The sequence below is a fragment of the Apis laboriosa genome, unplaced genomic scaffold (assembly GCF_014066325.1).
Source record: "Apis laboriosa isolate Shangri-la unplaced genomic scaffold, ASM1406632v1 scaffold204_cov149, whole genome shotgun sequence".
NCBI lineage: Eukaryota > Metazoa > Arthropoda > Insecta > Hymenoptera > Apidae > Apis > Apis laboriosa.
The window spans coordinates 311,551-331,376 of record NW_025222299.1 but is presented as its reverse complement, the minus strand read 5'-3'; the positions used below and the strand labels follow the sequence as shown (position 1 = coordinate 331,376).

General features: G+C 42.0%; 1 protein-coding gene across 2 annotated transcripts in view; it reads right to left on the bottom strand.

The window, feature by feature from the left end:
- Positions 1–314: 314 nt before the first annotated feature.
- Positions 315–19,826, bottom strand: part of LOC122712675 — a 112,334-nt gene continuing 92,822 nt past the window's right edge. Inside the window, exons 1-3 of one of the 2 annotated variants that reach the window (XR_006346383.1) lie at positions 6,032–6,209; positions 2,468–2,718; positions 315–508 (exon numbers count right to left, since the gene is read on the bottom strand). Coding sequence is in view for 1 of the 2 variants with exons in the window: in XM_043932481.1 (XP_043788416.1) it covers positions 431–508; positions 2,468–2,718 (329 nt within the window). In the remaining variant the exon portion in view is untranslated. Of the gene's footprint in view, positions 509–2,467; positions 2,719–6,031; positions 6,210–19,826 lie in introns of those variants that run through there. The other variant, XM_043932481.1, reaches the window with a different exon arrangement.

Sequence of the window (19,826 nt, the reverse complement as noted above, 5' to 3'; positions counted from 1 at the left end):
TTTGTCAACGCGTCGTTAATTACGTTATTATACGATCCTCTAAGATTCTGAAAGCGTCCGTTGTCATCAATAACTCATAAATACTCGTCTTGTTCCGTTGTCTAAGCGGAAAATCCGCTCGAGGAAAAAGTTTTGATAGGATTATCGAACGATTATAATTTCTTTTTACGTGTTAATAATCGAGTAGAAAAAAATCGCAGGAAAAATATACATGATTAACAAGATCATCTATCATTGTTGCAATCCTTTTTTTTTGTGTATATTGTATTTAAAAATATCTTATGCCTCTTCTTTTTCACATAAGGCGAGAAAAATTAAAAATAATTAATAATTTTTATAATTTGTCATAGAACAATTATTCTAATATCCTTATGAAATATAATTCATAACGCATCTTCTTCTCTCTTCATGGAATGAGAATATCACTGATTTAAAAAAGTGATCGGTTGGTATTGCAGAAATCCATTGCACGATCCAATGATCCACTGTCTGTTGTATCTACCGGAACCTGAAACATTGACAATTTATCATTATCATAATCACTCTTTAAAATTACTTTTATCACACAATCTTAACACAAACATAACTATTTAAACCGATATACTTTAATTTCAACTTGTCTGATCTTTAAGAAATTCTATCTATATATATATATATTTCCACAATATAGATCGATCGGTAAAGTAGAAAATATCGACAGATTCGACGGATCAAGTGTTCTGTTATGCGGCTGTCGATCACGAACACGATTCCTCGTCGCTGAAAAATCGATAGAACCGACCGATTGATCGAGAAAGACGGTGAACTGGAAAAAGGTTTGATCGCAAATTTATTCGTCGGACAGAGTGAGGGCTCGGTGACTTGGCCAGCGGGCACGAGAAGGCGGGAAGAGACCGAGATTTATAGCACCGGATGCGCGAATACGGTAGAACTTCCTTGTATCCGGTTTGGCGAAAACTTTTCTCTGCGTACGCCTGTTCTGTGCTTCCCTCATTTTTTTTCCCCCCCTCCCCCTATATAGAGAGAACGCGCTTCTTTTACCCCTCCCCCTCGTTCGAATTTCTATCGGGAACGACGAGAAAAAGTTCGATAACGTTAGTAAGTAAACGTTACAGAATCCCTTTTAGTGAAATAGCGAGGTAAATATTTTATTAGAGGAAGGGATTTGTAATTAGTGTATGCAAAGGATGTTTGGATAAATTCAGCTTATCACGAAATTTAATTTCAAATGTCATTTTTATTACATTCTTTTTTTTTTTTTTCTTTTGAAGAAGAAAGTTTTAAGGGTTAAAAAAAATTTAAATAGGGAGATTAATTGGTTCGATATTAAATTATGAACAGCTATTAAATATATTAACATAAAATATTCACTCGAAATTGAGAGGGATATTTAAATATTTATCGTTATCTCGTCGTCGCATCGGATAATTCATTGTTTCGTTATAACTGCACAAATGAAATACTAAGAAAAGAAATCTTAATTCATAATCAAATTTCAACTTAAAATCTTCTCGTTTGAATTGAAAAACAAAAGGTATACGAAAAACTAGTAAACGATCAAAGCTATTTCGTAAACTATACCAATAACTACGGTGAACAGAGTCGTGAAAAAAAAAAAAAAAAAAAAAAAAATTTAAAAGATATCCTTAAAAGATCTTTCTTCACAGAGTGAAACGTTCGAGGGAAAGGAATAGAGTGGAGAAACTAAGAAACTCTCTGCTAGCTCTGATAAAATGGAGGACGTTTGTCCACGCTTACCTCCTCTTTTAAGGTTCTTGTAGCGTCTCGGAAGTACGAAATCTAATTTAAACTCCCGCCCGATCGCGCCGCTTTTCCTTGCCTTGGAAAATCCCTTTCCACGGCTCCTCTCTCCTCCCCCTTCTGTAAGCCGGACGCCGGTTTAAAAAGTTCCACGATCCGAGGAACCGATCGAATCACCTGGGACACTGGAGCACGGAGAGTGCTTGATTATTTTCACAAAAGCGGCAGCAACGGCGTTTTAAATTGCGTTTTAAAAGTCGTTGCTGCTTTCCTCCAGGGGTTGGATCAGGGGATAAAGAAGGGAGAGAAACTTTGAAACGTTTGATCTTTGCTTCCTCGTCGTTCCTTACAATTAAACAATTATCGTCGATCATCTGTCAGATTTTTCTTCTTCTTCTTTACAGTTTGAGCTTAAAACTGCTTGTTTTTAACCTCATCCCCGATATTCACGTCATCGTTAAACTTAGATTTCAATCTAAGTTGTTGATTACGTTTTAACAGTAAAAGCGAGTATGTATCTTGGAATCTTTTCTTAACTTTTTTTCCGTTTCAAAATAACGAATAAATTGACGAGATTAAGGCGACAACTAAGGTAAAAGTTACGTCACCAATTGAAGGTTGAAGAACCTTCCCGCAAAATACATCACGCAATAGTATCGAATGGCCTTTCTCCACGTCGTAAATCTATTACCCACGGACGTAATACCTTGTCAAGGAGGCTCTCGACCATTGCACGCCCCTCCTCCTCTCCTCTCGAAAAACTCGAGGGGAGATCGCACCCTCGAAACGTAACCGATGCGAGTGTCGATTCCTCGTCGGTCGTGGGACCGGCGCTCACTTCGCAGTCCACGCGAAGAAAGGGTGCGTTCGCCAAGAAAATTTCAAGGGCCTTCGAAACACTGGACACGTTATTCCCTCCATGGACGAGCTTGGAAGGGAGGCCGAAACTCGAGCGACCTGGAAACATCGAAAACGAGTGATTACAATCATGACAGAAATACAATACTTATTAAACCTCGATTTACTTTTCTACGTCAATTTTTCTCAACATCTTTTCCCAAATTCACGTTTCTCTTTCATTACATTATCCATACGCCTATACTTATCGAACTATATATATAAAATTATACCAGCCTCCCTCCCCAAGGAATATTCATCCATTCCACCTCCTCTCCCCCCAGCCGAGCACCGAAATTCGGCGGAGAAAATTTTAGGCCGATAGAGAGAGAGAGAGAGAAAAAAAGTGGCGTGGAAACCGCAACGTGGAAACGATCTAGGTCCAACGATCGAGGAGGTGGCGAAGTAGACATAGCACGGTGTGCGGCCGTTAGTCGGTGGCGTAGGAGGGAGAGGAGGTTAGCCGGGTTCAGGGGCTGTACCGTGGGCACGAGTCCCAGCCCATGCATACCAATTGACCGGTAACCTAACAACGGTTAACCGCAACCAGTCGACCCGCTGCTAATCAGAAAATCACGCTACCGCGGAAACCCCCAGCGGAGGGGTTGCAACGGAGGCTGCGAACCGGTTCGCCACTCTCTCTCTCTCTCTCTCTCTCTCTCTCGTAACCACCTCCTCCACCCTCTCGAATACTTTTACTCGCGGTGGCGGGGAGGGAGGGGAACCATGTCGGTTCCACCGCGCTTCCGTCACCCGTGAAACACGAGGATTCGGCGCGACCAGACGCGGCCTCGCTTGGGAATAGCGGCGGGTGACATCCCGCTAATTACGGGGTTAAATATCAAGGGGAGCCAACTATCGATTATCCAAAACTCATTTTCCACGGCCACGGATTTTTCCACGCGATCGAGGATTAAGGAGACACGGTTGGGAAAAGATTTTATTGGCGACCAGATAATGCTGGGAACGAAAATAAGTTTTTTCTCGCAATCTCGTTCGATACACGGTTAAATAAACCTATGTTCTCGGTGACGAAGGATAATTACAACAATCTTTTTTTAATGGGCTCCGATTACGCCTAAGCACATCTATTTATTACAAGTTAGGTGGAGCGTAAACTATATAAGAAATTGCCTTTGCAATACAACGAATCTTATCGAGCGCGGCAAAAATCTATTTAATAACCGATAGAACCGTAAACCGATGTTTTACCTCGTTTTACAATCGTACGTACACGAGTGATAGATTAACGATGCGTCACGGGAACAATTACAATTACACACCAAGGCCCAGGTAGTTTCCCTAAGCCGATAAGAATTACGATTACTTACGAATCCTTCGTGACAAGTCGGGGCCATTTTTCACCGGTTGACTCCGCTTTGACACTCGTCGACCCTCGCTCGGCCAGACCGTGTAACGCGCGTTACAAGAGGGTTAGGCAGAGGTTTGCGTAACGACCACCCCTTACGTATACCACCGCTGGTATCGAACGTGTGTGTACATATATATATATATATATGTGTGTGTATATGTATATACATACATGTATATACATAGGTGCGACGAGGATTCGAGGAGGGGTCGTAGTCGGTTACGGTCTCGGGATAGAAAGAGAAAAGTATCGCGCGATACTGAATACGACGTGGCAAAGGAGTTGGAGGGGTTGGAGAGATCGGGGGTTACAATTTCCCATGGATAATGGCACTTTGATTACCCCGTGACGCCGTGCGTCCTGTCAAGTGGCACGCCACCCATAAATGGCCAACGCGGAGAATGAAGAATCGTGCGTTCCTCGCGCGTGTGTACGGGGTGTCCCCGCGAGTTCCTGCTCTCGGCGATCTCTTCGAATGGAGAGGAGGGACCGTGGCCTAGCCTCGAGCGATCCCACTCGTTACTTGTTATTACAAATGGATTTTAAGTAAACTTGAATTCTTGTTTAATTCTTGTCACGATTTTTTCGAAGTGTATCATCTTGTAAGATTTGTATCAATATGGTCGCGAGATTATTCAACGAAAAGAACGTAATCAATAATTCGAAGGAAAAGGATTTGAGAAGATTTAATAATATATAATTATAAATAATACGTTTGAAAGCAATTTCGAAAAAAGCATTCAGAGTTTCCCTTCTACCGATCAGGTAGAGGAATCAAACGTAAAATATAAATACATTTCCTCCTTTTCTTTCTTCGTGTCGATACTTGCGGATCACCCGTTACGTGGCCACCCATCAGACTCGACCCTGCACTCGACCCTGTTAAATACACTATCGAAGAAAGATTTTCATTTCACGAAGCTCGAGTGCTTTGCTCGACGGTCCTCGAACATGCAACTGGTAGCGAGCGATTTGGTGGCGCAACTCGAGTGCGCCTTTTGTCGACGAGAGGCCTCGTTGAAAGGCGGCTTGGAAACGGTTTGGAAACGATCTAGAACGCGACGGAGGACGTTAGAAGGCCAGAGAACGTGACCACGTTAAATTCACGTTAATAGAACGTCGTATCGAATTGAATATAAAAAAAAATTTGACGTTTTGATCCGATTCTGATTATCGTTACTTTATTTTTTTTTTTCTTCTTTTCTTTTTTCCTTTGCGTGTACGTAAATTGACGTAATTCTCGGGAGAACAAGGAGGAAGAATCGGATTGCAAGAAACCGTCAAGCGTCTCTTCCGCGTTCCATCTTAAACTCGATCGTTTCCTATTCCGCACCGATTCGTATACAGATCGAGTTCAGTTCCATTAACGTCAAAACCGACACGATCGCGCCTTTGAAGAAATTCGCGCAAAAAACGCGATCCGCGGAATATACGTATCCAATTAGTTGGTACCTGTTATCCATTTTGGATTTCTCCTCGTTTCCTATTAACTATTATTTATTCGTTTATTTTTTATTGAAAATGGATCGCGATATCCAATATTATTACATAGTGGAAATTTTATAGAAAATATATATATATATATATATATATATATATGTATATATGTATATGTGTGTAAATTGGATACATTGATCCAAGTTTGTAATTTAGAGGAATTTTTACATTTAGTAACAGAGTCCGGGAAGAAATCAATTTTATTATTTACATACTTATATAAAAACTAGCGATGAGATCACGGATTTAATATTACACCTGTTATAAATACACCTGTGAATTGTGCAATATACGAGATATGGATTAAAGTTAAGATAAGATTTAGATTAAGTGAAGAAAAGAAGAAGAAGAAGAAGAAGAAAAATATAAATATCAACAATCAACCTCTTTTATTTTCCAAGGTTGTTCTCCTAACTAACAAAATCATTTCCTTTTTTAACTACTTCTTACTTTTTGCTTCTTACTTTACTTATAATGATAAAATTCGCTAAAAGAATTCATTACCTTTAAACGAAAACGCGTAGCAAAATAAAAGACACGTCTTCTCCGATAGATCTTCGAACAATGACCGTGAAAAAGATACAAGATAAATTTTCCAAAGAACTCCCCTCCCGCGAAAAAAATCCCGTTTCCCGCGATTTCCATCAGGTTGAGAGAGATCGTTGGAACGCGCGGACCACGAAATGTGCAACGCGGTGGCACGTGTCGTCACGTGTCGTTGACTACGGTCAAAGCCCGATTTACTCCCTCCCCCTTCCCCCCCCCCCTCCCCCCTCCCCGTCCACGTGTCCAAATGAGCAACACTTTGAATAATACTCACGTTGGCCCGATCCACGCCCTCGAATCCCCCACGGGCTACGAGGCAGCGGTGTCTCCCGCTATATATATATATATTCTGTAATGCATAAATCAAGCACCGGCAAATGGCATTCCTCCGCCGATCGTGTATTACCGCAACACCTCACCGGGTCCCTGTCGAATATTGGATAGCGCGCGGTTGAATAGCGCGGCTGGCTGATCGCGGTCACGTTGCCACCGGCAACCTACCTCCCCTCCCCTCCCTTTCACCCTGGCCTCGCGTTGCTACCTCGAAAGTACCGCGACTCGCAATTACGCGCCTCTCTTTGCCTCTCTCGACTTGCGAAATTGATGTAGACGTAGATGTAGACGGGCGGCGGTCTCTTCGATTCTGAGAATTTTTCTTTTCTTTTCTTTTCTTTTCTTTTCTTTTCTTTTTTTTTTTTTTTTTTGGATCGAGAGGTTAAGAGAGGATTTATTGAGAATTTCTTTGGCAATTCGAAGAAGAGATCGGAACAGATTGTGGAGGATGGTTATATTATCGCGTGTAAATGTTTGTTGTATGGATGTTGTCGAATACGTTCGATTCGAAGATTCGCGAGGATGCATCGCGTTCTTCCAAAGGAATGTGAAAGTTGAAGGATGCATGGTCGGTACGATAATCGAGTAAATGATCGGTTGCCAGAAAACGGTAAACCAACGAAAATCTCGCGGCACTGCAAGGCCTATTATTGCAGGTTTTACACTGGTATTATAAAAGATCCGTCCAGCGTTAGAACTATCGCGGATGAATTACAGTGTTTCGAAAAGGGAAGAAGAAGAAGGAGAAGAAGAAGATCAGCGCTTCGAATCCTGGATTCGAATCATTTCGTTCGCATATACGTTTTCGTGTTTCTTCCTTCTTCTTTTTTCCCTCGTTCGAAAGAGAGTTGTCCTTCGATTCGCAGCTCTTCTTCTTCTTCGTCGAACAATTTCACGTTTAATTCGAAATATGCATATGCGAGAATACGATCTCGAGGAATAAAGTGATTCAATTCATTTAAAACGAGACTTACTTACTTACTTACTTTATCTCTTGCTCAACGTTTCAATTCAACGGAGCGATTGAAAAGCGGTAATCGATTCGAGAAAAAAAAATAACGGATTTCCAATTCTTTCTTTCTTTCTTTCTTTCTCTCCGCGCTTTTTTCCTATCGGAAATTTCCATACGTCGTAAACGCGTCCAACTTGACTAATCGTTCCTCTGTCGCCCATCGCGACAGACGAAAATTGGAGCGGAGATAATGAACTTCCGATCACGCACAGCCCGCCGTTTTGCACACCGTTTCGTTATCTGCAAATGCCGCGAACGGGAATCAATCATACCAGTTATTCGAACAGGTACGATACGCAATATATCGTAGAAATACACCGATCGTTATTTATTTACGATTTTCAAGAAAGGGGAAAGAAAGGAGAAAAAAAAAAAAAAAGGAAATTATAAATTTCCAAAGGAGATGCGTTATCGGCGACGAAACGGAACGTTAGTTAAGCGACGACCGCCATTGACGAAAATAACCAACTTGTGCGCGACACTTTGTGCGCGACGATCAACGTCAGTCGTGCCTGGTGGCTCGATGAAACGACGATCCCGTTCGTTACGCCGGAAGCGAGGAGCACAAGGCAAACGAGGTGCATTTCGATCGCGCCCGTCCTCTTCGAAAAAAAAAAAAAAAAAAAAAAAGGAAGCAGCCAACCCCCTATTGACGAGCCTCGATTTACGAGCCCGATCCGAAGAGAGCCTTTCTCCACTGTCACTGGAATTCATCAACGTTACACGAGCCCATCCACCAGTAAAACTAACTAACTCCTTTCTCTTTATCCTAATAAATCTCTCCCTCCCTATATATTAAAATAGAACAGAGAAATTTCCAAACTCGTGTAAAAACTTTGCACAATCATTTCTCTCTTAATTCATCCTCCAATCGATAATATTTTCGAAATATTGCTTGTTTCTTCCTCGAATAATCGTTGAATATTTCCTTCTCTCTCTCTCGCTCTCTCTCTCTCTCTCTCTCTCTCTCTCTCTCTCTGTCTCTCTGTCTCTGTCTCTCGTCGATCGCAAGATGATCGACACACGGGAATTAATAACCGAGGCTCGTTTGAAATGTATCACACAGCGCGGTTTCCAAACGGAAACCAGGCTACGTAGCGGGCGCGAAACCCGATAGCCTGATTTCCGGAAACCGACTCTGCGGACCACACCTTACGGGAATCGTCAGAACGTGACTAGTATGGGAACCGAGTTTGGTCAGTCATGATATTCATGGCCTGAGACCACCTCGGGGCCAACACGGCGACCCGATACCGTTCTCTCTCCCTCTCCTCCCCTCTCTCTCTCTCTCTCTCTCTCTCTCACTTCCCGCGGTTATTCGATCTGAGGAATGGAGAATTTGAATATTTCGGAAAAAGAGATTCATGTATATTTTATTCTCTCTCGGTTTGCCGAAGAAGGAGGCCGTGGAAGGAGGGGAGGGGGAGGAGGATGGTCGTGGCGGCGTGTTGCCGGACGACACGGGGATTCCCCTTCAAAAGGATCATCGACGAGTCAACCTATGAAATTCAACGTTGCCTTCCCACCAGGGAAACGCTGGGAAAATTTCCTCGAAAATTTCCTCCGGCCACGGGAACGCACACCCTTTGGCGAAATTTCAATTCCGATCATCCTTTAACGCGGGATAATTGGATCATTTCTTTCCTCCTCCCCCCCTTGTTTTTAAAAAAATTAATTAATAGGGGGTCGAAGTGTTTTAAGAACGAAGTTTATAATCTTTTTGATAATCTTATTACTGTAATCTCTCATCGATTCAAGTTCGGTTCAAATATTCAGAAAATCGATAAAAAAACTCTACAAAATTTTATCTTCGAGTGTACATTACACCAATATCTAGTTCCAATCCCCTCGACTCTATCTCCACAAGATCTTTTTAGATCACAGAGAAATTAAAAGGGGAAATATTCGCAAAAATGGAATGGAAACGAACTCGACTTCTTGAAAAGCCGCGTTTTGAGCGCACCACCACAAGTGTGTTATATCGCGTGATCCACGAGAAAACAGTTGCGGGGGAATAATCGCGCGTTGCGGTTCCTTCCTCCGTCATGTGTCTCGGATGTCCGGTGTTCTTCTCTTCGCCAACTCCCTTCTCCCCCTCCTCCCTTTTGAATCGTCCGAGAGGAAATCACCGACGACGCCCGGAGCGGAGAAGAAGAAGAAGAAGAAGAAGAAGAAGCGAGCAAGCATCGGTCGGCAGCTGGCCGACCACCGAGATCACGAAACGCGCCTGCTGCACACGCGTGCAGCGCACAATGCGCTTCGCAACATATGGAGAAGCGGAACCGGGGCGAAAGCGCGTGCTTCCCCGCGCGAACACGAATTCGCGGTTTCACGATTTTAGGGCGTCGAGATTAACGCCCTAACGCGACCGGAACCGTCTTTCGAACAAAGAAAGACTCCATCTTTTTCTTGAACGTGAACAGCTATCCAGATAACACGAGTAGGAATATAAGAGAAATCGAAAAGGAAAAAGGAGGAAAAATGTTTTGATATGCGCAAAAGTATGGGTTGATGATAGAGAAAAGAAAAATATGTGTATAGGGTGGAGTTGAAGGTTGTTAAATATCGATCGATATTCGGCCCGAGAATGATTGGATCGGGTGTCACGCGATCGATAATTACGAGATCTCGAGAGTTTCGCGCGTGGAACGAACATAGGCGACGAGTTCTGGTCCTGCTGAGGTGAGGATATTCGCGTCACGCGATTCCGCCGATTGTTCCTCGATTGTTCGGGGCAAAACGGTTTCACGCTCGGCGAAATTTGAAAATTTCACGCTCGTCACGAAAGGGAGGAGAAAGGGTCGCGATGTCTCTTGTGGACACAGGGGGATATCGATGAAAGGCGGTTATGACAGGCTCTTGTTAGTTTTTCTGCGGACTGTATCTGTCGACTCGCGTCACGAGATCACGCTACCTTCGAGGAAGAATCGCTTTTTCCATTTTTTAAAACGATTTCTTGTTATTGTTTGGCGAGGATCAGCCGATCGCTGATGAAGACGATTTGTTTCGGTGTCACGCGAAACTTTTTCGAGAGCCTTCGAGAGATTTTAGCGCCACTTTGAAGTCTCGAGGATATATTCAAGATTTATATATATATATATATATTTCTCTCATCATTCATTTCCTAATCATTCGCAAGAATTTGTGTTTCGTGTATTCGAGATCGATCGATTGAAAACTTTCGATTTGCAACAAACTCGAAACTCGTTGTTTAAAGGGGTTCCCATCGAGGCCGAAATCTTTCGTGGAAAACTTTGGGATTGAGATTGAACACAGATATACAGTTCTCGAGTTAGCGGGAACGAAATTAGTTTTCCGCGATTTGTCGGGCGGACGGAATTAAAATTCATACGACGAAGCTTCTCGGCTCAAAGCGAGCCGATATCAACAGCTCTGTTTCCCTCAAAGGCGGCGAAACGAGTTGATTGTTCGCGCGTTTTAATGGCGTTCGAGGCCTCTTCCATCGGTAACCCCCATTACGGATTCAAAGCGTCCTCCTCTCTTCCGACCGCCAATTCGAGCTTTCCGCTCTTTTATATTCAACCGTTGCGAGAGACGACGCTGGTAATTGACACGCCGGACCCTCCTCTCTCCCCCCTCCCGTCCATCGAATCCGTCGAGGACTTTACGAGACCCATTATCCGTCGCTATGTTCCTTCAGCAATATTCTTGTGTTGGTTTTCTAGCTTGTTTTGAAAAAAAAAAAAAAAAAAGAAATAGAGAAAAATAGCAAATTACTGCTACACGATCGAAGATTCGTCGATGGAGGTGTTCATTGCCTATTAAGCGAGATGGCGAGGAAAGGAATCTATCCGCGAGGATAATAGCGAAGGGATCGAGTCGCGGATAGATTTAATATATCGTGAGAAGAAGAGTAACTTAACAACACTCATATTATTTCAAATTATATCATCAACGTTTCGTGCATTGTACAAGTAATTTTTAAAAAAATATTTCGAAAGTTCGAAATCGATCGAGATCCTTTTATCGAAATATATATATATATATATATATTGAAATTAATTTTTCATTCGATTTCCAAGAGTTCGTTACGTTTCCAAGTGTTGCGTCGTATACTTAATCCCATCGCTAGAAAAGTGATAACTACGGAGAGTTCGAAGAAAAACGAATTAACCGAATGATTGCGTTGGAAACGTTTCGATATTTTCACATCGATCGTGTAACGTTCAACCTTGAATCACCATTTCTCACCGCGAGCCGAAAAATTATCGCGAAAGAACGCGGAAAGGAAGGATGGATGGATGGATGGCGGTCACAGCAATTTGCGATCGATCATCATCGTTCGATCGATGAAATCGGTGGAGGAGGAGAGTGGCGAGGAGGGCTTTAATAAATAAATCACTACGATTCCCTCGACGAGTCGAGTCCTTGATTTCGTCCCTCGATTAAATCTCGAAATAAAACAATCTCGGCCCCGAGAAGGTCGCGGCTGAGTAATTCGACTTGTGTATATCTAATGGTGGAGGCAATCGGGGAGGAGATCTAAAGCTCGATCGCAAGCCGGCACGTGGCCGCGATATCAATCAGAAAACGACTCGCCATTATCACGGTATATTCTCGAAGGGGGGCGCGGTTTTCGTTCGAAAAGTCACGTGAAACACGTTTACCAAAAACGTGTTACGACGGTCGGTTGATATATAAAGCTCGTTCCATTTTCAAACGATTCTTCGTCGAAAGAATTTTGCATGCTGATAGCGTCACGAGAAAGCATAATAGGCGAGATAATAATCGGTAATAATAAATGGCGTCGAGCCGCAAAATTTTATTTTACTTCTTGCGTGTAACGAATCATCTCGAAACCTTGGCTCCGCAATTATCTTTCTCTCGCGAAGAAAAGAACGAAAAGCAAAAATCTCCATTATTAATCTGACGTCCATCCGACGTCGTTTTTTATCGAATAAAAATGATATTATTAAAGAGAAAGTGAAGACGACGTGTCAACCTTTGAGAAAAGAGAAAGGAAAAGAAAAAGAAAGAAAGAAAGAAAGAAGAGTTCGTTCAGCATTAAAATTAATAACAGTTTCAGGCGTGCGTTATCGTGCGTTATTATACCTGTGGCCAGGTGGCCAGCCGCATTCGTACCTTACCAATAGTTTGATTTCGCGTGACCGGCCGATATTGAACTGGATACACCCGTACAAATACAAAACGTGGTACTTGGCAGAGTACAACGTGCCTTCTATGCATTAGCCTAGGGCCGAGATTGTCCGGATATCCGAATACTAATTCGATTCGATGCTCGTCGTCGACCGGTTGCTCCGAGATTGGCCGACGGATATTGGAATCTGCGCCACGGTTACAACGGGTCGTCGCTCCCTTCAAACACGAATACCAGAAGGAATATTCTATTTCCAAAGTGGCTGCCAACTATTGGGATTATACGCACGATTGGAATTGCGGAATCTTGGTTTTTCCAAATGGATGGGAATTTCGTATCTCTTTCGTTGCTCTTTCGTTTCAAATGCTGGTAGTTTAAGATCGTTGATGATTCCACCGGAATTACGTTTTATAGTATAGTATGATATCCTTTTACAGGAAAGGAGATGGCGAATAATATAATATTTTGTAAATTGCGATAAAAGTTACCATTGTTTATCGATTAAATATTAAATGTTAACACGTTTGAATTTTGATTTAGATAATTGTTTTGAACAGATAAAAAGAAATATTTTAATCGTGAAAAATTTGTGCACGAGTTGTGCACGTAGCAAACGTTTTGCTTCCACGTTATTTAGAAATCTTCAGATTACTGGCATCGTTTTCGAAAATTTGTAGCTGCTTCCCATTACCGTAATTCCACGTAATTCCGAGGTTAACAGCCAGTTATTGAAGGTATAGTTCTACGTAATTTAAAATCTACTGGTAACCTGCTGCTAACCGTTGTTCTACATCGCTTTACATTCGCTCGCCTTCAAATCTTATTACACGACACACCAATTTTAAGAATATAAATAAAACACATTATATAATACATAAAATTATACATCTCGTCCGAAATTTAAATATTTAATAAAATCGTAAAAAGATCTTTCCTTGACCTAAATTCTCATCATCGATTATGCTTGTAACGCGATAAAACAAAACAATTATATTTTCTATTCCATATATTTTCTACCTTTCTACTTACTTTCAACTATATTATACTATAACCCGGTAAAAATTCTGCTTCAAATTAAATCGAAAAGAATCCTCTTACCCGGTTTCCATTTTCATTCCCTTGACTCGATTCTTTGTCCAACGACGGGCAGCCGCAGCGATCGCCGCGCAATTACGATTTTGCGATCGCGAGCACGCTCCCTTCCCCTCCCTCTCCCCCCTCTGTTCACGATCGAAAATGATAGATAGGCCGATCATAGTGGCTGTGGTTAAGGGTGCTGGTGTTGGTGGTGGTGGATCAAGCGGATATCTACGCCCTAGGATCACCGGTATTAATTTTTCAGGGAGGAGATAACGGTAAATTGAAGTGTACGTACCTGTGTGCACTTGACGAAACACACATACTCTCTCTCTCTCTCTCTCTCGGATCGCGCCATCTTTCAATCACTCGAAAGGTAAGATTCGATCTCAAGCCGCGTGAAATTGACAAAACGGATTCAATCTGCCTTCCGTTCCTTCTGTTTCTTTACTTATCGACGATTAAAAATAATAATAATAATAATAATCTCTCTCTCTCTATTCCGCGAGAGGAAGAAGACTGGTTAATGGAATAGGTTATGAATTAAGATAGTCACGATTTTCCTTCCGATAACGAATTGTTAACACAATCGGGGAAATAAAATCTATATATATCCTTTTTTATTATATACGTATTAAAGTTTGGTTAATTTTTAAAAATCGCAACGATGATCGAACGGGATGATCGCTTTTCGAATTATCGAAGCGGTAAAATTCCGCGCTAGATGAAACGTATTCACGATCTTCTTCCAGAGATTTTCTTCCCCGCGAGGGAGGAGGGAGGATACGATTGTCGAGGATTGGATTTCGAATTGCGGAGCGTGGAGAGTGGTATGAGTAATTGGCCCATGCCCGTAACGATCATGAAGTATCGGTAGTTGACGTTAATGACGCGAGTACGTTATCCCGTGGGCAGAGGCGGCCGCGGGAGCGTAGCAATTTCAATTTCGAATTGATAGTCAAAGAGGAGCGGATGATTTTTATTGCTGCGATAACTGCGAAACGATCGTAATCAGTCGTTGAATGGATCCGGGGATGCACACGCTCCACACGCTGGGGGATACCGATCGACGACTCGGAATGACGGGGCAATCAGGCCGCGAGCCAACGAGGGTGAAACAGCCATCGGAAACCGTGCTCGCGGATGCCATTAATTTTATGGCGGCGATCGCGCGACCGAAACCGAAACCCCCTCTTAGATATCTTAAAAAATATCTTCGAGGCTTGGATTTGGTGCGATTCATCATCAGATTCGTTTGAGGAAACCTCGATTTTCCATTTTCGTTCAAAGTTTTCGCGAAAATTGTATATTTCGTTTAACGCGAATTCGTTCGAATTTCAGATTTTTACTTAACGAATCGTCGAAAGTAGTATGACTATTGATATTTTAATTTTTATAAATAACCTCGAATTGAATTTTATTTCACGGAGGAAAAGCTGAAGTTTTTCGTCAAAGCTAAAAAAAAAAAAAAAAAAAAAATCTCTGGGGAAGGGATTTTCGAGCAAAGGCCTCCTTTATCGCCGCGATATCGATACTTATTCACGAAACAGCGTAATCTTAAACGAGGAGGGATCGTATACATCCTATCGACAAACGTTTCACCCAAGGAACGACCTCTCCTTCTTTCCTTAGAAGGGGAGAGGAGAATATCCCAGTGCGAGGCTTTGAGGAAGTATCGGGGAGGGAAAAGGTGACGTTTTTAGTGGTCAGCAACAAATTTCGTACGATTAAAGAGTCGTAAAGCGAGCGCGTTCGAGTCAAACACGGATATCCTCTTAAAGGAGTCCCCCTGGATCTAAATAGAGCCATGATTAGGAGAGATTAAGGCGAGGCCACAACCCGTTCCCCTCCCTCTTGAGATAACAAGAATGCCTTATACTAATCGTGTCCCTTCCTCCCGAAGATAGAGCGTTTTAGAGGGGGCCCGTCGTGGAAGGAACCCGTCCAACAAGAACAACGTACGTCCCACGTCCCTCGTCCCAACCGCGAAACGATCGATTTACACGCCACGCTTTTATACCCTCTTCACCTTAATTATATCGATTTTTATCCCAACATTTGATTCATTCTCGAACCCCTTTGCGAACAGTGACACGATCGATCTCGAAAATATATCCTCTTGTTCAAAATCAATTATCAATTGGAAGATCCCTCCCAAATGTAAATCGAAATAATCGTGGATTAATTAATATTTTGATTTTATTTCATTTTATCTATCTCTAACAATTATTTTTTAAGTTACGTTTTCCGTGAAATTTCTGTCTACAATAAATAGAATCTTGTATATAGGATGTCGAGAAAACGAGCTTCACTTCGAAGATTTCCCTTTTGTGTAATTTTTCTCACTTGAAAATCGGATCTTTTAAAAAATTCACACTCGTTTCACAACTGTTTCCACGCGTTGTCTAATCTCCATCGACGAGGTGGAGGAGCAATAAGAAGTAGGAGGTTATCCGAAATTTACGACACCCTTTGTCGAGGACACCAAGTCTGGTCGTCCTTTTTGGAAAAGTGCCCCACCATTATACCCACACTCGTCCTGAAACTCGTCGTCGCGCCCGTAACTCCGTTTCATCTACCGATTTACGAACGCTCGCTCTCTTATCTGCTTACACGTCGATTTACGGCCGAGCTCGTACCACGAATCACCGCGCCACGAGAACGAAAACGAAAATTCTCGTCACTTACCCGATTTTCCGACCCCCCCTCCATTGCTCTCGCTTGCAACAGGATTTTCGCAATACAATAAGAAGAACGGAAAAGGAGGAGATATCGCTCCTTGAGGCGATAACGAAACGAGAGAATAAATACTCGAGTCGGATTCGTATGGATCAAAAGAAAGATCTTTCCTTTCCCTCCCTCTCTCGAATCGCCTTTGATTAATCGCGATCCAACATCGAGTCGATATGAAAAATATAGATTTCCCATGTTCGTCTCTTTCGTCAGAGACTCGTTTGAAAGGACGTCTCTTAAAATTTTCCATTCCAACGATATTCTCCTTCGTCCTTGGAACGATCATCGTCCAAGAGAGAGAGTTTAATCTCTCCAGAGAGAGAGAGAGAGAGAGAGAGAGAGAGAGAGAGGATGTAAGGATCTGATAATAAGTGGCCGTAAGTTGGAAGGTATCTGGGAACGGCCGTATCCCATTCCTCTCGCATGCGTGTCGCGCGAAACGCATTATCAACACGACAGAGTTTCGTAATCTCCGCGTGCAGCGTTTATACTTTATAACGGCTCGTCCGGCATCGCATCGTTTACCGGCATGACAAATGGTAATCGCGCTTTGTTCGTTCCACGTCCTTTTATCTCGCCCCCCCTCCACGTAACCCCGGCCTTATCGCCGGGTTCCCGCTGTAATATTATTTCTCTGCCTCCTACGATTGTCTTTTGCCTGCCTGCCTGCCTGCCTGTGAACCCATTCGGACGACGTGTTTTTTTTCTTTTTTCTCGAACAAATTATTTCCCCATCGCCACTTTCGCCGAAACGAAAACGTCGAGGAGATGGATAAATAAATCTCTCTCTCTCTTTCTCAATTTTTCGAGGTGGTCCCTCGAAAATATTTTTAAATATCGTAATAATATTGCAATTTGATTTTATCTCGTAACTATTTTTCAATTTACCGTTTCCGTTAACGCAATGGCTTCCTTTAATAATAATTATTCGATTGAATTCTATATGTATATATATATATATATATATGTACATATAATCATTGAATCATTTAAGAGGGAATTCCAAATCGATATAAAAGACGTAAGAAGCAAATAATAGAAAAGAAGTGTTGAATACCGCTATGATATTTATATTTTATGTATCATCGGATTTATTTACTACTCTCCACAAGCCTGCAAATAAAAATTTGCACAAACGATCCACTTATTACACGATACACACACACACACACACACGCGCGCGCGCGTATACGCGAACGTAACTCGAATCTAGGATAGAATCGACTTACGACCTGGATTATATCCCCGAGGCTAGGCGTGATTCGCGTTTATCGCGGCCGACTCCAATTATCCCCGTGAGTCAAATCTTTAGCAGAGCGTGGGCGTGACTCGAGTTTTTAATTCACCTCGACCTCGAGAGAATAATTTCGGCAAGATCGTGAAGAACGAACGATTCAACATCAACGACAAAGCCGAGGATAAATCTCCTCGAAGGAGCTACGATATATCGGAGCGTGACCGATTCCCGTTTAAACGCGACACGAGACGGTAAATTACGATGGTAATTTATGGCGTTTTTCTTCTTTCTTTTTTTCTTTTTTTTTTCCTTATTTTGTTTCGACGCGGCGATCGCGAGTGACGAAATCAACGCGAGGTCGAGAGCAAATTTGTACGAGGCAGCCTCGCATAAATCGTCCCCCTGGATCACGAGAGAGCTCTTATATAAATGGGAACGATTTAGTCTAGCGGCCTCGTCGCCGGATATCTTAATTTCGTGTACATTTACCTGTTCGAAGAAAGGGCGATCCGAGGTGGAAAGCACGCGTATACCGCTTTATCTGGCCGCGTGGTCTTGTAGCTAATTTATAAGGCGAGTTAAGGGGCCGATACGGGGACCTGTTCACAAATTAAACGTCTCCATCCACCGGTATCCCTCGACAACAGGGATTCGAAAGAAGAAAAGGGGGGAGGAGGGAAAAAAAAAGGAAATTTTCTGAAATTTACCGAATTTCTTATTATCGTATATTATCCTCTTTTCTCTTTTGGCATTATTTTTCCAAAAATCCAACATTATTCAAAAAACGCTGATAAAAATTACATCGGTTTCCTTTAACGGGTTAAAAAAGCAAGTTTCGCAAGTTACGAAACGCGTTTTGTACGATCTAAACCGTTACACGGTGTTGCTTGGAAAAAGGGGAAAAGAAAGAAAAGAAAGAGAGAGAGAGAGAAAAAAATTGTGCAAACAGATTCCATCGAGAGATCCCAAAGGTGTTTAGTAACACGCGTGCGACTGCGAAACGGTTGCGCGAGCCACTCTCATCGGATTCGAACGATTTGCAACGGATTGAATCGATGCGTCGCCTTATTCGTCTTACGTAAGCCGAACGAACCGCGAGAAAATACGACTTCTCGCCTGTGGTAATCGAATCTAACACCGTTGTCTCTTTCTCTCATTACCGTTATTACCGTGTCGCGAACACGAGCTATTTGGTATCGTTGACAACGTAATCACAGCGATTTACCTTCGCTCGCTTTACTGATTTTCATCGATACTCCTCTCTCTCTCTCTCTCTCTCTCTCTCTCTCTCTCTCTCTCTCTCTCTCTCTCTCCCCTTCCCTCTCAGTCTCGATCCAAGCTGGATCGCGGCTCGAGGTCGCAGTCAGAGGAAATTCCATCCGTTCGTACGACAATACGAGGAGAGTTACACCAGGCCAGACGTTTAATTAAATAATTGCTGTGCGGGTATTTTATCCACCTACGACTTTTCTATTTCTCCTCCATGATTGTCCTTGGAAAAAAAATTTTTTTTCGTTGTTGATATCACGGCTAACGCAAACGTGGTTTAAGATTAGGCTTGACCCGAATGCGAAACGCGATTATTCGTCGCGTTTAAATTGTGAAGATTCTCGAGAGATTTATATTGGATCGTGAAATTTTATTTAAAAAATAATAGATGAATATATATGTATTTTTCTGTTGCTCGTAGAGTGGTTTTTGGTTCACGTAATGCGAATTGAATCGATCGAGGATAAATGTTATTCGAGGTTTATCGAGGTAATTTTTGGCGAAGAAAAAATTGTTATATGATATTGATCAATCGCGTGAATAATTTATAATCATGGTAATTCGTTTGTAAAATATTTTTGCGCTTCGCGAACGGATAGTTCGCTTTTTAAACAATATTTAAAATTTTTTTTTTCTTTTATTTTCAACGTATCTTTCGAAGCTAGTTCCGTTCATTATATATTTGATAATAACCGCAAAGATAAAGTTATCTTTGCATTTATTTTCTAAGTAAACATATTAAAAATATTAAAAATATGAGAACAGAAAAGTTCAAAATATCGATAAAAATTAATATATGCACTTAAAAACGAAGTGGGTGCTATTTGTATCGCCTGCAAACTACGATTTTAAAATGTTTACACGGTCAACTAGTTCTTCTTAGTACGTACAATTTGGACTAATATTATCGGCAAAATTTACAAGTCATAAATGCTGGTAAGCACTTATGACTAATGTAAATACAGCTTAACTC